The sequence below is a fragment of the Hydra viridissima genome, unplaced genomic scaffold (assembly GCF_058129835.1).
Source record: "Hydra viridissima isolate aposymbiotic clone 2 unplaced genomic scaffold, HvirCarnegie_v1 scaffold_10, whole genome shotgun sequence".
Classification (NCBI taxonomy): domain Eukaryota; kingdom Metazoa; phylum Cnidaria; class Hydrozoa; order Anthoathecata; family Hydridae; genus Hydra; species Hydra viridissima.
Genome location: NW_028324309.1, coordinates 6642394 through 6658946, shown reverse-complemented (window position 1 = coordinate 6658946; position 16553 = coordinate 6642394). Strand labels below are relative to the sequence as shown.

General features: G+C 25.4%; 3 protein-coding genes across 5 annotated transcripts; all 3 read left to right on the top strand.

Moving 5' to 3' along the window:
* Positions 1-2131: 2131 nt before the first annotated feature.
* Positions 2132-8605, top strand: LOC145193347 (dynein light chain roadblock-type 2). Its single transcript, XM_090099935.1, has 5 exons — positions 2132-2271; positions 7209-7284; positions 7753-7862; positions 8074-8131; positions 8455-8605. Exons 1-5 carry the CDS (start codon positions 2269-2271, stop codon positions 8511-8513), a joined length of 306 nt encoding a protein of 101 aa, XP_089956061.1. The 5' UTR covers positions 2132-2268; the 3' UTR covers positions 8514-8605.
* Positions 8606-8903: 298 nt separating this feature from the next.
* LOC145193346 (aspartate beta-hydroxylase domain-containing protein 2-like) lies at positions 8904-10026 on the top strand. Its single transcript, XM_080070810.2, has one exon. The coding sequence runs from the start codon at positions 9029-9031 to the stop codon at positions 9893-9895; it is 867 nt and encodes a 288-aa protein (XP_079926936.2). The 5' UTR covers positions 8904-9028; the 3' UTR covers positions 9896-10026.
* Positions 10027-10315: 289 nt separating this feature from the next.
* Positions 10316-16502, top strand: LOC149882891 (eukaryotic translation initiation factor 2-alpha kinase 1-like). Of its 3 annotated transcripts, none has more exons than XM_090099933.1 (16): positions 10316-11460; positions 11666-11827; positions 11925-11953; positions 12262-12363; positions 12552-12604; positions 12706-12880; positions 13040-13142; positions 14038-14065; positions 14240-14429; positions 14683-14779; positions 14876-14970; positions 15126-15246; positions 15332-15462; positions 15627-15764; positions 15856-15951; positions 16108-16502. In XM_090099933.1, the coding sequence occupies exons 1-16, from the start codon at positions 11388-11390 to the stop codon at positions 16219-16221; spliced, it is 1707 nt and encodes a 568-aa protein (XP_089956059.1). In that variant the 5' UTR covers positions 10316-11387; the 3' UTR covers positions 16222-16502. The 3 variants fall into 3 exon arrangements, 2 of the variants coding, with proteins under 2 accessions (XP_089956059.1, XP_089956060.1); XR_016456271.1 differs by having other exon boundaries at positions 11301-11460; positions 14683-14772; positions 16108-16434; XM_090099934.1 differs by having other exon boundaries at positions 11353-11460; positions 12287-12363; positions 16108-16434.
* The last annotated feature ends 51 nt before the right edge of the window (positions 16503-16553 follow it).

Genomic DNA, 16553 nt, shown 5'->3' with positions numbered 1-16553 from the left:
TGTTTTGTATCGAGATTGAAGTTGCTTCTGTAAGAGGGCTACAGTTTGCTACATGTTTTCCAAAAACACTAGCACGGTAAAAAAATATTTGTGTATTTTATTATTTTGCTTATTTATTTGCTTCCATAATAATTAAAATTATTTTAAGTACTTCCGTGAATTTCTTTTTAATATTTCAGAATTTTAACAGTGATGAAAGCATTACTTCGGCCGATGCAATGGATGTCAATGATGACCAATTTCAACATTTAAGCAACAATATCATTGATCTGGTTAATTTCGATGAAAATTTGAATATTGTTGATTGAAGCAAATGATGTTGTGAGCGACCACAACTTTCTTCACATTAATGATGTATGGTAATGATCCAGTAACGGAGCGGACAGTATTTGTACAATTTAAATCCGAAAAAGATTTTTGTCGAGTTTGTTTCTTTTTTTAAAGACGCTTTACCTTTTTTAAAAAGACAATGTACTGAATTTATTTGTATACTAAGATTTTCCCTTTAATTTAAAATGTAACTTACACTGTTTTGCTTTTAAATAATAAATAATTAGCAAATGTCAGTAACGGAGCAGACATTGTCACATAAATTAAATTTTTTATCTCATTAAATTTGGCTAATATACTTAACATGTAGGCTGTATTTATAGTACCCAGTATATTTCTTTAGAAAAATAGAATTTGTTACAAAAAAAATAATAATTCACAGATGTAGTTACACTTATGTTACGGTAACGGAGTGGAAAAAATTATTGGGCCTCATTACTTGATGATATCCAAAAACATTTAAAAAGCAGATTCGTGCAAAACCAAATCTATTTTGTACATCCCTATTGATAAAATTTACCATACTTGATAAAATTTTATAGATAGCCCAAACTTTATTTTCATGCAACATTAGTTGCGACAAAACCGTCTTATGAGAAATTGGCTCATTTCTCTAATTCGATTGCGCAACTAATTTCTCAGCTTGAAAAAGAGGTCAGTAAGGACAAAAATGTAAACAAATAGCGGCAAACTATTTTTTCTTTTTCAAAATTTTGGTAGCTAAAAATATTATTTTTTAGCTGGTCCTTTATTATTTTTAAAGTTTTATATTTTTCAAGCAAGCTTTCATGTAACTTTCATGACATACTTCTATTTTTTTTTCTATGATTGTAGAATCGATTATTGTATGAGTTTCAGTATCAATATAAGTTGTAAACTCTGGATATTTCAACTTTTTGCATGGAGATTTTCTAGGTAACTTATCTTGTGGTGTCTTGAATGAAAAAATGCTAGGAACGTCATTCCCTGATTTTAAAGTTTTTTTTACCGCATCCTGAACCAACTTGTATTTCCTCATGCCTAAAGTGAAATTCACACACTTTCGTGTGTTTCATTATTTCAAATTTATCAGCACCTCCTTTACGTTTATATTTAAATATTTCGCTACACCAAGCTCTGTAAACATCAAGTTTTTTTTTCTTAATTGGGAAAGAAAATAGAGCAATGTTAGTCTTTTCCATATTGTTATTATAAAACGAACTTCCGCACAGTGGAATACAGCAATACATCCCTCTTCCACCTTTTTTCACTTCGTTTGGTCTGAAAATGCTTGAGTTGGAATGAGACATCTTTTGGAGCAAAATTATGTTTTTAATTTTATAATTTCGAGAAAGAGTTTTTATCTGTTTACACTTTTGTCCTTACTGGCCTCTTTTTCAAGCTGAGAAATTAGTTGCGCAATCGAATTAGAGAAGTGTCTATTATTATTTTAAGTCAACATCCCTAGTTATGACAATATAATTTTGACATCCCCACTAAATAGAGGGGTAGTAAGCTTGGTCGCCCGATTACCGCAATATTTAGGAAGACATTTTTAATTGGCACCAGTGTAAATATACAAAAATTTAGTTAGCACCATCTCTGAATTTAACTTATCTTAAATACCAAAAATCGTCTTTTTAAATTTTTTTATTTTTCATGTAACAGAAAGTTTTCAAAATCTAGTTTATAACTGTGTATGCTATGGTGGTTTCGAAATTGCGAACTGTTTCTGATAATTTTTTTTTTTTCAAATAAATTATTCCCGCTACGTTGCAACGTTACAACTCGTTGTGCCGTCTCAACCATATTTTCTTTATCGATTAAGAGTTTGGCATAAGAAACAGTACGGAAAAATTAAACCGGTCGAACATTTTATAAGTTATCAATCAAAAGCACAAAACAAGGTTGTGACTGGAGACGGGTCCATACAGTACAAGAGTAGTTTAACTAGATATAATGGTAAATTATTTTTATTCCCTTCGAATATTTCTTATTATTTAGCTCAGATATTCAGATTTAACTTAGTCATTTTAAAGTAGGATAATAAAACTCGTCAGGTAAAGGAATATTGGCTTATAATTTTGTAAATACTTTGTAAAGTAGTATATTACTCTCAGTCACCTCTTCCTACTTAAGTGTATTATCATTACTAAGAGTGCACTGGGTTTCACACTGCAAAACATCATTTAAATTCTATTTTAAAAATTTTAAATTCTTTTTATATGAATTTTAAACAGTTTTTAGTTTGAAAAATTCCTTTAAAAACATGGCATACTCCAAAACTTAACTTAATTTAAACTTCTTTAATAAACTAAATATAGATGTAATTTAATTTTAATGTAATTTAATATGTAATTTAACATGTAATTTAATTTAGAAAATTACAAATTTATAATAAATCATTCTAAAATTTAATACTTTTTAAAAGAAGTTTTGAGAGTTCATAATAGTATAAAGTTGTTACCATAGACTTCTTTAGTTTAAGTGTGTTTTTTGTTTCCACTTTATTGAATTTTAAGACTATATTACATTTATTAAAAGTCAAAAGTAGAGTTTATTATATTCTAATTAATCATTAAAGATAGTAATTAAAGTATCCATTAACTGTTTTGTTTGATTTTTTTGAAATCATTTTCTTTGTTTTTTTTTTCAGCATTTATGTGTCAATTAATGATGAAAATAAAAATCAATTTTTTTTTCAAAAATTTTTTGAAATAAAAAAGATTAAACATTTAACTAAAAAATAAAGTAAATTAGAGATTCTGATCAAATATACAGATAATGAAAATTTTTCTTAATTATTTAGGAACAGCTGAGGCTTTTTTGTGATTTTGAAAAAAATTGATAGTTTTATCAATTTTTTTATTATAATTATTTTTTTATATTTATATTATATTTTATAAAAATATACAACACAAAATTTATAATATTTTTAAAATGAATTAAAATGTTGTGCTTTTAAAACATAATGACAGCAACACTTTCAACCAATTTTCTAAATGGTTATATAAAAAAAGTAATATTAAATAACAACTTTATTTTTGTTTAAGTTTTATTACTATTTTTAAAAATATGTTTTCTTTCTTTCATAGTTATTTTTGTATTAGAATTATATTTAATTAAATTGAACTTCATTTCTCTCTTTTTAATTTGAAAATATTATATATATATATATATATATATATATATATATATATATATATATATATATATATATATATATATATATATATATATGTAATTTATGTGTGTGTATCAGCTTTATCATGCCAAAACTGATATACAACCTCCATCAGTTGAGAACCATTCAATAAAATATTAAACTAATTAAAATTGAAATTATTTTTCAAGTGATTTTGTAAGATATGCTTTTATTAACTATATATATATTTTTATAAAATGTATATATATATGTATATATATATATTTATAAAATGTCTATATATACATATATATATTTTTATAAAATGTATATATATATTTTTTTATAAAATATATATATATACATTTTATAAATATATATATATATATATATATATATATATATATATATATATATATATATATATATATATTATAAAATGTATATATATATTAATATATATTTATAAAATGTATATATATATTAATATATTTTTATAAAATGTATATATATATTAATATATTTTTATAAAATGTATATATATATTAATATATTTTTATAAAATGTATATATATATTAATATATTTTTATAAAATGTATATATATATTAATATATTTTTATAAAATGTATATATATATTAATATATTTTTATAAAATGTATATATATACTAATATATTTTTATAAAATGTATATATATATTAATATATTTTTATAAAATGTATATATATATTAATATATTTTTATAAAATGTATATATATATTAATATATTTTTATAAAATGTATATATATATTAATATATTTTTATAAAATGTATATATATATTAATATATTTTTATAAAATGTATATATATATATATATATATATATATATATATATATATATATATATATATATATATATATATATATATATGTATATATATATATATATATGTATATATATATATATATATATATATATATATATAGTATTGTAGAAATTATGTTAATATTTCCAGTAAGAGTGCTCAATACAGCGTAGAATAAGTAGAGTGAATATACTATTATTGTTATTATATAAACTAAATAATTAGCTTGGTTTATATTACATTACTTAAAGTTTCACTTTTTCACTAAAACTTTAAGTAATGTAATATAAACCAAGCTAATTATTTAGTTTATATAATAACAATAATAGTATATATGTATATATATATATATATATATATATATATATATATATATATATATATATATATATATACAGTGGGGTGCAAAAAAAAACGCCACACTCATTTTTTTAATAAAAAAAAGCAATAAAAGCTGCCTTAAACTCATATAATAAAAGTAATATAAGACAATTTTGATTTAATGCTTTTGATATTATTGTATATTACATATAATAAAAAGATTAGGATTTATGAAGTATTTTTCAAGTTTTAGCTGTATCAGTACTTAATTGCTTTTACTTTTTATGACTTCTACGCATCTAGAAGACATACTATCTACAAGTCTTTTTAATAAGTCATTTGGCAATGCTTTCCAACCAACAAGAAGAATTTGGAACAGTTCATCTTCATTTGTTATCCTACGATCTTTCAATTTTTTATCCAGCATAGACCTTAGGTTTTCTATTGGATTTAATCAGGTGACTGTGCTGGCCAAAACATAAATGGTATCAATTTAGATTCTAGATATCTTTTATTCAACGGTGCTGTATGTTTGGGATCGTTATCCTTTTGAAAGACGTAGTCAACATTAGGAAAAAGTTCTTTTATACTTAGTCAAAGTTGATTAACTAAGATTTTGTGATACAAATGCTGGTCCATGGTGCTTTTCAAAAAAGATGAAAGGAGATTCGTCGCTCCAAATAACTTTAGCCCATTGTTGACATATCCAACCTTTGTGCTCAATGCATGGCTTTAATCTTTTTTTGTGATTGATTTCACTAACAAATGATTTTTTTATTTGGTTTCCAGAAAAAAATTCACCTGATGCTTTTATTTGATGAGATATTGTCCACTTTGAGATATTAGTAAGGTTCAAATCTAGTTTTATCTCACTACATGTGATTTTACGATCTTTTTTGACAAAGTTAAGAATGTAGCGATCTTCCTTATTTGAAGTTTTAGGTTTTCTCCCTGATCCAATAGACCTTTCAGTTTTACCAGTTCGTTTATATTTCTTCACCAATCTGCTAATAGCAGAGTTTTGCCAATTAAAACGCTTTCCAATTCTTCTAAAAGACTCTCCTCGGTCAGCAGCTTCAATAATTATTCCAATTCCTATATTAGTTAGTTGTTTTCTGAAATATTAAATGCGCCCATATTATTCCGTATTTTTAAAGATTTTTGTTATATAATTATTAGTGTATATATATAACATACCTCTTCTTTCCTGAACTTTTCACTGCCACATCCAATTTTTTTTGTTTTGCTTGATTATACATTTTATACTTAAAGTCAAGAAAAAATGTTAGTGTGGCTTTTTTTTTGCACCCCACTGTATATATATATATATATTTTTATAAAATGTATATATATATTTTTATAAAATGTATATATATATTAGAGCTGTGCGAGATTAGGTTTTATATCTTTGATCGCGTGCGATTGAAATAACAAAAATTTGATCAAGTTCAAGCTCGAGTTTAAAATTATTAAACAAACTAGTGAAAGTGTACATTAAATTCATAAGTGCCTGAAAACCTTGTCCTTCAATCAAATCGTACCACAGGTAATTGGAAGCCAATATGCGCCCAATACCTCGTGTTATTTCTTTAACTTTTTCGTAATCAGACTTCCATAGTGTTTTCTTAGCCCACAGATCTGTGACACTAATTGACAGTTGTTTTCCAGCTTTATTTTCTTCCTTTTTCATTCTTTTTGCTTCTTGTGCCTTTTTATCACCCTCTGCTGATTCCTTCTTATGATAGCTTCTCAGGTGAGTAAATAAGCCAGTTGTAGATGAAGTAAGACAAGATATTTTTTGACTGCATTTTCCAATTTTACAAAATCCAAAATAGTATCATTAATTTTACGCCTATCAAAAAATTCCAAATAATGCTCCTTACTCTCTCGTCCTCCATTTTGAAGCATTTAATATTATTTTACAGTGACTTTTTTTAAGCATTTTAACACTATTTTACAGCAACTTTTTAAATATCGAACTTTTGGTTCCAAATTCAAATTATATTCGATTAACTAAACATATTCGATTCGAGTTTGATTATTAAATAAACTCGAACTTGAAACTTTGAGTTTCGCACACCTATATATATATATATATATATATATATATATATATATATATATATATATATATATATATATATATATATATAGTTTAATAGAAATGTTAAAAAGTTTCTTTATCGGGGCAGGCAGGGAAGGGTAAAAGTCGTTTTAAAAGTGTTCTTGTCAATGAAAAGCAATATTCCACAAATTGATTTACAGTTTACAGTGTCTCTAAACTTTTAAAAAAGTTTTAAAAATTGATTTCTCTACTGCATAATCATGCTTGCGTTTAAAGCATCAGTTTTTCTCTATTAATGGGTTAAAGTATTTGTATCACATGTCATGAATAAGTAAATTTCAAAATTATTTGGTAAAAGCAGTTTATCGGTGGAGATTCAATTTAACATTGTTAGAGTTCATCTTTTTTTTGAAAATTTTCTACTGATGTGAAAGATATAATTTAAAAATATGAAATTTCAAAAATGAAGTAAGAAAAACATTAAGATACCAAGATTAAATTTTTTTCTTCTGTCTAGTCTGAAATTGAAGAAACTTTGAAGAGGATTGGAAGTCATAAAGGAGTTATTGGTATTATTGTTGTTAATCAAGAAGGTAAATATTTTTTTATTTGGATTTAATTTAACTGCAGTAGTTTATTGCAGCATTTAAACTAACATCATTAAGTTTTAATACATGTATTTTTAATATTTTTAAAAACATTTTTAACTGTGTTTTAAATAATTTTGGTGCTGTATTACTTATAAGTGCTTAAAAAAATATTTTTAATTTCATGTTTCCAGATTTAATATTTGTTTACTTAAAGACTTAATTATCATAAAATTACTTAGTCTTCAAATAAATTTACTTTAAATGTTAGAAAGTCTCATTAAGTTTGAGAAAATTTCTTTTAATGCTTGGCAAGTAATGCAGCACCAAAAATTTAAAAAAAAAATAACTAAAAAACAGCTGTAATTGCATGAATTGAAACTTAACATCTTAGATTTAAATACTGCCAAGTAATAAAGAATGTAAAACTTTTATCAGATAAAAGTTTTACATTTTTTACAAAATTATTTTCAGGTATTCCTATCAGAACAACTTTGGACAATTCCACTACAGTTCAATATGCAGGACTTATCCATCAACTGACTGCCAAAGCAAGAAGTACTGTGCGTGACATAGACCCTCAAGTAAGAAATACATTTTTCTTCCAAATTAAGTCAACTTACATAATCTTTAACTTTATACTGCTGCACAAAAAGTTCAAACATAAACAGAGTTACCCCAGTGGTTACATAAATAGAATTACCTACTTGTAAATTAAGATTTAATGTAAACTTTCTGTTGATACTATGAAAAATAAATTACCTTAGTCCTGTTTTCATTAATTGCTTGTTTTAGAATGACTTGACTTTCTTGCGAATCAGATCTAAAAAGCATGAAATAATGGTAGCTCCAGGTAGCCTTTTTGTTGATGTTGTGCTTCATATGTTTTTATATTGTTTTTATGTTCACTGTTTATTTTTAATTTGCTATTTAGGGGAGTAGAAATACAAAGTTTAAGTTAGGATTTGCTCTCCTAATGTGCTTCCAATAGGGTTTTTGTTCTCCAGAACCTTTTTTTCTAATTTTTTTCTAAAAACTTTCTAAAATCAAATTAAAAATTTTTCCTTTTTTAAAAATTAATCATAGTATAACAAATTTTTTAATGATTGATTAAACAATTGTTTTTACTCAATCCTTCTGAAACTAAGCATTGAATTTCAATATCTTTTATTTTAGAGAAAGAGTACATGCTAATTGTTATTCAAAACCCTGGTATAAATGAACGTAATAGTTAATGCATGGTTGATGGAATGATAATCAGTTTATCTATTGTTAATTTTTATGTCTTTAATTTCAAATACCATAAAATTAGTTTAATAGAGAAAGACATTTTTTGTGTGTTCTTTATTTATGCTGTCGTGTTAAATGTTAAGTACTCAATATTCCTAGGTAAAAAAATTAAGCTCTCTGAAAAATGTTTTATAATTTTACTTCATGCAATTATTTTTGCTTATTTTAATGATTTATCTTGTTTTGTAAATTAATTGAATATTTATAAAATGAGTTGTAAATATTTTAAACTTAAATTAAGTTGAAAGAAGTAGTTATATGTTTTTTTTGGTTAAAATCTTCAAGAGGCTTTAAAATATAAAAAAATATTTCAACTTTTTTTGTCTAAACAAAAAGATACTGAAGACAAAGTTCATTCTAGAAAAAATGAAAGTTTTTTGAAATTTTAATGTTTATATTTCTGTAAAATAGTTTTGATAGTGTATTATATTATCATTCCTCAAACTTTAAAACTCCTACCATGTTTGAACCTTTTCTTTCTGGTATTCTGATGATTATATTCCCAAGTGTTTTCATGGCTTTCATTTGGAGATTTTACAGCTTCAGAAAAGAATGTAAAAGAAATGAAACTGAACTATGTGAATCATCTGACTGCTTAAGATGTAATAGAAATATAGTTGTTGCTAAACAAGCGCAAAATACTTTTCAACAAAATTTTTTTTTTGATAAAAAACTAGAAAGAATAAAAACTGCTGTTCTTTCTCCATCCTCAGCATCAAAATTTGTTCTGTATATTGAAAAATTGAAATCACATAGTATTTGGAACATTAAAGATCTACCAGAGTCTTACAAATCTGATATAAAAAAGTTAGAGGAAAGTGCAAAATTTTTTTTGCAAGATTATTATTTATTAGAAGATAAGCTTTTCTTGGAAAAACATGACACATGCAAATGGTCCAGACTTTATTTATTTAATCAAGGTGTTCAGAACTTAAAAATTACAAATCTTTGTACAGAGACTGTTTCCATATTAAAAAAGTGCAATAATATTATTGACAATTGTTTGTTTGGTTATGTCTTCTTTTCGGTTGTTCATCCAAATACAGTCATTCCTGAGCATACAGGTCCTACAAACATTAGACTTCGTTGTCATATAGCATTAACTGTTCCAGAACTGGAACCAGGTGATAAATGTGAACTTATTGTAGCTGGAAAAAAAGTGGAATGGAAACAAGGTAGAGCTGTTTTATTTGATGACAGTTTAGTACATTCTGTGCAATACACTTCAAATAATGAACAAGCAAGTAGAATTGTATTATTAGTTGATTTTTGGCATCCCGATCTTATGCCTGAAGAAAGATTGTGTATACAAAAGTGTTATAGTTGAGAAATTTTTTTTTCTAAGTTTTATTTAAATTTTTTTCTTTTTTTCTTTTTTTTTTAGATAATTTTTTCAAATTTATTTTGCATTAACTTTATTAAGGTCATAATTTCTTTTTATATATTTTTTTTTCTCATAATTTCGTTTTTTTCAAAATATGCTCCATTTGCTTTGAAAATAAAGAATGTAGTGCTATTTTAAAACTTTTTTAAAGTTACTAATATAAAATGTGACATAACATTTGAAATGAAGCATAAAATGAATGTAAGCATAAAATTTGTGACATTTAAAATAAATAAATGTGACATAACATTTGAAATGAAGCATAAAATGAATGTATGCATAAAATGTTTTAAAAAATATTTATTAAAGCTATTTTAGCAACAATCTTGTTTGATTGGTTGAATCAATAATATGATCCTCCACGAAAAAACCAGGCAACTTGATTTAAAAAAAAACAACTCAAGTTATTCATATATTTAGAACAAGTTATTTCTAAGCTTTCTGAATCAGTAATAACATTTAAAAAAAAGTTACTTCAATCAGACATTATTTACAGACATTTTAAGTCAGACATTATTTACAGACATTTTAAGTTTGTTTTCTTAGAGATTTTTTTTCAAAAAATCATTTTAATAGTAACATTCTTTTGTTTTTCATAATTTCAACCCGTTAAAATTTTTTTAAAAATGTGCCATTTGATGTTTTTTGAAACTGCAAGTGTTCAAGTAATAGTTTACAGAAACATGTAACAAATTATTTTATCATTTCTTATTATTTTTATAAATTGTAGTAAAAAGATTTAACTTTTGTAAATAACTCAACATTAAATAAACTAATGAAAAATTTAAGTAAAAAAAAGTCAAAAAATTGATCAAATATTTTAAGTTTAACTTATAAACAATTCTTTGTCCCTTTTAAATTTTTTAGAGGTTTTTTAAAAATCAAACAATGACGTTAAAGTTTGCGTTACAAACGTCAAACAATGACGTTAAAGTTTGCGTTACAAACGTCAAGGCTTTGATTTTTTTTATATACATATTTGAAGTCATTTTTTTACATGTTTAACTTATTTTTTTATAAATTTTTTATAGCTAACTATATTGAATAATTGTTTATCTTGATGTTTCTACAAAAAAAAATGTCGAAATTAATTTATTAAAGAATGTCTAACTTTAAACAAAGCTGGGAATATTTAATTTAAATTATATGACATTGAAATTCTCATTACAACAGCAGCATATAAGATAACTAGATTAGAATAAAAGACAACATTTGCTTTGATTGTTGTAGATACTAGAAGAACAAATATTATTGTTAAAACTGTTTTTCAAGAGTATTTTTCAAACTCTTCAATGTTAAATAAGTAAAGATTACTTCAATTTCTGACTTTTTTTTTTGTAGAGAGATTATTTTCTGAGAGATTATTTTCTTGGAGATATTATTTTCTTAGAGATTATTTTAGATGATTTTGAATTGAAAAGGTCAACAAAAAAAGATGAGCTTTAAATATACAAACTCTCTTTCTAAACATTCATCAATTGGTTTTGAAAGATATGATGATTTTCATGGTTTGTATTTTTGAGCATTCATCAGTGGACATTGAAAGTTGAACAGTTTTTATGTTTGAATGTTCACCAGTTTTGAAAAGTGTTTTTGAATTACAATATTTTTATCTTACTTAAAGGTTTTCCTACAACATTAGTAATTTTTGGTAAGTTTATAACAGAATTATAAAGTGCCTACTAATAATTTAATTTTTTATATTTTTACTAGATGATTTCTTATCTCATTCAAGCTCTTCATCTTCAAAGATTGACTTAGTTGCATCTTCTATTGATTATCAACCAGCCAATCACTTAATGCTTGTCTCCTTACTTGAGCATATTTGCAAATTTTATAGTGTGAATGAAAAATCAAGTAGACAGTTGTTTAAGTGTAAGTTTATATTTCTTAAATATAATGAAGACAATTAAAATAGTATTACAAAAAAAAAATTTAATTTATATAAAAAAATATTTTTATTGATTTACAGTTGTTTGTGACCATTTATCAAAGATGAAGGTAATATTTTTATCATTTATTATATTACTATACATTTATTATATTATTACACATTTATTCATGGTTTACGATCATGGTTAATTACTTTAATGTCATTAAAGTTTTTTTCATTAAATTAATGTTATGGTTATTTATAAGAAAATTAATGTTATGGTTATTTATAAGAAAATTAATGTTATGGTTATATAATAAGAAAAATAGTTGTTTATAAGAAAATAGTTATTTATGGTTGTTTATCAGTAATAGGTCACTTAAAGTGTTAAAAATGATTACAAACCTGATCTTTTTTTAAATATTTTTTTGTTTAGCTGATACCAAACTTGTCATATTTAGATGACTTACAAGCTGTCAGAAAAAAGTACAATGCTGCTTTCTCTGAGTTAATGAAGAGTGCAGTTAGCACAATAAAGGTGCATTTTCAATATTTGCTCACTTTTAGTTCCATGTGGTAATGTTTGATTCTATATAACATTTTATAGAACCTCAACAACAAAACAATGTTCTCAAAAAAAATTTGTAAATCTTTGAATATTTTATTGGAAATCTTTCATATTTAATGGCCATCTTATAATGTTATATTTATAAAAAATGTTTTTAGATGGATGGTATTCCAAATATGCTACCTGAAAGATTGTGGCATATGTCTGCTAAGTAAGTTTTAATTTCATATAGTACTAAAGTAATTTCCTTTAAGGCAATTTATTTGTTTCGCTATTTAGATTTACATTTTTAAATTTGTGTAATACTTTTAGAAATAATATATCATTAACCCTGCAGTCATGGTATAAAGAAACATTTTGGGAAAGTGATTTGTTAGGCAGAGGGGGTTTTGGGAAAGTTGTTAAAGCTAAAAATCTTCTTGATCAAAAGTTCTATGCAATTAAAAAGATTATTTTTATTGATACTCAGCCTCAAGATTGTTTAAAGGTATAGCTTCAAAAAATGTGAGTTAACAAGTGTAAAGATATTAGTTTGATGATTTGAATTTTTGAACCAAATAAATCTCTTTTTGTTTTAGTAAAATTTTTTTTGTTATTTCAATATTTTGTTCCAATTTTTTTCAGCTTTTAACTGTTTTGCTTCTAGACACTAAGGGAGGTGCGTATTTTCTCTGACTTAGATCATCCTAATATAGTGCGCTATCATTCATCGTGGTTAGAATATGGTCATGATGAAGTTCAGCAAGCAGGTAAAGTTAAAAAGTGTTATAAAAAAAATGCTAGTGAATCTTTGTATTCAGTTAAAGAATTTTTGATTTTAAACCTAAAAAAAGTCTGTACCTTACCATTTAAAATCCTTTTTAAAATTTTGAAGCACATTTCATAGTGGAGTTTTTTTTTTTGCTCAATACTCCATATTCAAAGATTTACAATTTTGTATTAGTCACCTTTCTCAAAGGTGACTAAAATAAAATTGTAAATCTTTGAATACTGTATTTTTTAAAATAGTTTCAAACCCATGAAAGGTGCTTTATGAAGCACTGAAGATCTTAAAGTTGAAAAGCTATATTTATTGGATTGGTTTTACTTTTTCTAATGCTGAGTTTAAAAGAAATCGCACTGAGAATAATTACCCAACCATTAAATTTTTATTTTTATTATTTTATTTTTTTGTTATATTTGAACAAGTTTTATGCCCTTTTTTTTATTTCAATAACTTTAATTCAATGTTTGAACAAGAACTAGCAAACTGCAGAACAGAAATTTTCTATACCTACATTATGTTGAAAGTTCTATGCCTGCGTTATTTTGATTTCTAAATTGCTATTTGAGGAAGTAGGTATTGCATCAGTTAATTATAAAACATCAATTATGTTAACAAATGTTTATTGATACAATATTTTTTGTTTTAGCTGATTTTCTTCAAAGCATAAAAGTTTGCTATATTTTAAGTAGGCCAAATCACCACTTTTGAAATTTTTCGTTCATATTCTCATCTAAATTCATCAATATTTTTAAAAACTTTTTTTTATTCTTTTGTTTTAGTTGTTATTATTCTTTTGTCTTTGTTGCTACTATTCTTTTGTCTTTTTTATTATGATTCTTTTGTCTTAGTTGTTATTATTCTTTTGTCTTTGTTGTTAGGCAGAAAGAGAGTTAACCCAAAAAACAGGTTTTTATTAAAATATTTTTTTCCGCTGTGTACATTGATTTCAGTAGAAAACATTCTTCTAAAATTGTTGTAGGAATGCAGTAAATGAGTAATGCTTATTTAGATAACTGTCATCTTATATTGTGGGATTTATAATTAAGTTGTTCTTTCATCACGTAAATGTTTTTGTGTTAGCCTTTCAAGCCAGTTGTTTGGAAAAAAAGAAATAAACGTTTCCAACGAGCAGCTATCTATTTCCGGTTGTGTCACACCAAAAAAGTCTCAAAATAACAGTAGAACATCTCATGGTAACATTTCCAAAAGTTATGATGTGGATATTTGCAAAGGCAATGGCGATGATTTTCACAGATGTAAAAGAGCTACGGTATTCATCGTATTTGTAATTTGTACAGCTTTTAAAAATCTCGGACTCAACCTTCTTTGCTTCATGCGAAACCTGATTGCTCCGGCATGACTATATTACTCTGTCACAGCACCGCTCTTGCTTCACAACAATTTTTCTATATCACTAACTTTTTCAGAAACTTAATTTTATTAGTTCTTTAATAGAATGTGTTGACGAACGTAAGAGCAAAAAGGAGTTGTTATAAAATGTTAAAATGTATTTTTTTTTTTAGAAATTGATGATGACTCTTTTTATTCAAATGGAGCTTTGTCAGTTGACTTTAAAATCGTGGATAAAACGGAGGAATGAAAAGCTTAAATCTGTAAAAGGTTTACTTTTGGTTATAGTTGGAAATAAATCTTTTTCTCAGTATGCTAAGTGTTTCATCTATCAATGTGTAACCTTTCATTTCTCTACTTCTGTAGGTGTTGATAGAAACACAAACCTAAACATTTTAAAGCAAATACTCCGTGCACTGCAATACATTCATTCTAAAGGGCTTCTGCATCGAGATTTAAAAGTTGGCATTAATATTCAATTTTTAACATTGTTTTCTATTGTTACAAGTTGTTATCTTATATAAACGAGAAGTACGAACTTAACGAGGAAAGGGATGAAACGTTTACACAGGAACTATGATTATCTTTCTTACAACTTTTATTTTTCTATTTATAGCCAGCAAATATATTTATCAATGAAACGCAAAAAGATGGCATGTGTATCAAGATAGGAGATTTTGGTCTTGCTCGAACTGCCCGTAATGAAAAATCGAAAACTTCTAGCAATACTTTCTTCGGTAATAGTTGTTATGTAGAGCATTTTCTTAATATTGTCATTATATTAAATAAAAAATTCAAAATATTTTTTTTATAAAATGTTAGAGTCTGATAGAAGTATGACACGTTCCTCCAACCCTCAGTTTTCTACATTCTCAGAATTACACACAACAGATGTTGGAACAACCATATATGCTGCTCCAGAACAAAAGACGTCTTCCATCTACACAAATAAGGTTTCCTTTATGACTGCGTAGTTCTTTAAATTTTTTTACTTCCTCTATCAGCAGTTACATTCTTTTGCGTGTTGCATAACTCAATAACATAACTCTAAATAATCATAACCAGGAGAATTTTTTTCGGGTAGACATCTTTAGACAGGTAGACATCTTTTTTTCAGGTAGACATCTTTAGTGTCGGCATAATATTCTTCGAGTTATTTCATCCTTTTAACACTGAAATGGAGAGAGTTCATCTAATAAATGGGTTGCTTCATCAAAATACATGTGGCGAAGTGAATACTCTTTGGAACGAAGAGGTAAACTAAATTCTGTGATGTGTTTTTCAATACTCTACAGATGTTTATCTTTTATTTCATCTTTTCTCAATAATTGATGTTTTTTTTCTAGTCAACTCTAATTCTTCAGATGACATCATCTATTCCTGATAAACGACCACCAGCTTATGATGTTTTAAATTCCACTTTATTCTGCGATCAAGAAGAGGTACTGGATTCACCCCCTCAATAAAATAGCACTTTTTTACTGATTAATACGCGTTCATTTTCTTCAACAATTTCTTTTTCGTTAAAGCACTTCAATTTATTTTTTTTGAATTGTTTACAAAAATTTCTGTTTGTGTGTTTTTTTTTTCTTCTTTAGACATTAGATTCTCTCCGTTCTGCCCTCAAAGCAAAAGATACGGAAATTCAACATCTAAAAAAATTACTGGAAGATTTACGAAATTCTTTAAATTCTAATTCGACAAAAGTATAGAGCGCTAAAGACAGAATTATGATGGGCAAATTATTTTGAACAAATTACTTTGGTGAGAAAATAAGTTAATCTAGCGAAAGCGTTGTTGTATCGAGTTCAAGCCTCGTTAGATTTTCGATACCCGACAGAACTATTTTTATTTTCAAACTCGTTTGAAGAAAAAATGAAAGCATGAAATTTTCTCGGTTAAAAGTTGAATAACTTCATTTGCAACGGTTGTTTTCCTTGTCGTAAATTATTTTATAAAGCTAAATGTTTAATGCTAAGGAATCGGTAATTTATTTTCCAGGCTCATTTGTTTTTCTTCCTCTTCGAAAATCTAATTTTGACCA

What these genes read in the sequence shown, in the direction of transcription:
- LOC145193346 (XM_080070810.2), top strand. Translation starts at nt 9,029, where the DNA reads ATGTTTGAACCTTTTCTTTCTGGTATTCTGATGATTATATTCCCAAGT.
- LOC149882891 (XM_090099933.1), top strand. Translation starts at nt 11,388, where the DNA reads ATGAGCTTTAAATATACAAACTCTCTTTCTAAACATTCATCAATTGGT. An exon ending in AGAGTTAACCCAAAAAACAG is followed by an intron (nt 14,066 to 14,239) that starts GTTTTTATTAAA and finishes TTTTTGTGTTAG; the next exon opens with CCTTTCAAGCCAGTTGTTTG. An exon ending in TTCTGCATCGAGATTTAAAA is followed by an intron (nt 14,971 to 15,125) that starts GTTGGCATTAAT and finishes TTCTATTTATAG; the next exon opens with CCAGCAAATATATTTATCAA.
- LOC145193347 (XM_090099935.1), top strand. An exon ending in TATTGTTGTTAATCAAGAAG is followed by an intron (nt 7,285 to 7,752) that starts GTAAATATTTTT and finishes AATTATTTTCAG; the next exon opens with GTATTCCTATCAGAACAACT. An exon ending in TGCGTGACATAGACCCTCAA is followed by an intron (nt 7,863 to 8,073) that starts GTAAGAAATACA and finishes TGCTTGTTTTAG; the next exon opens with AATGACTTGACTTTCTTGCG.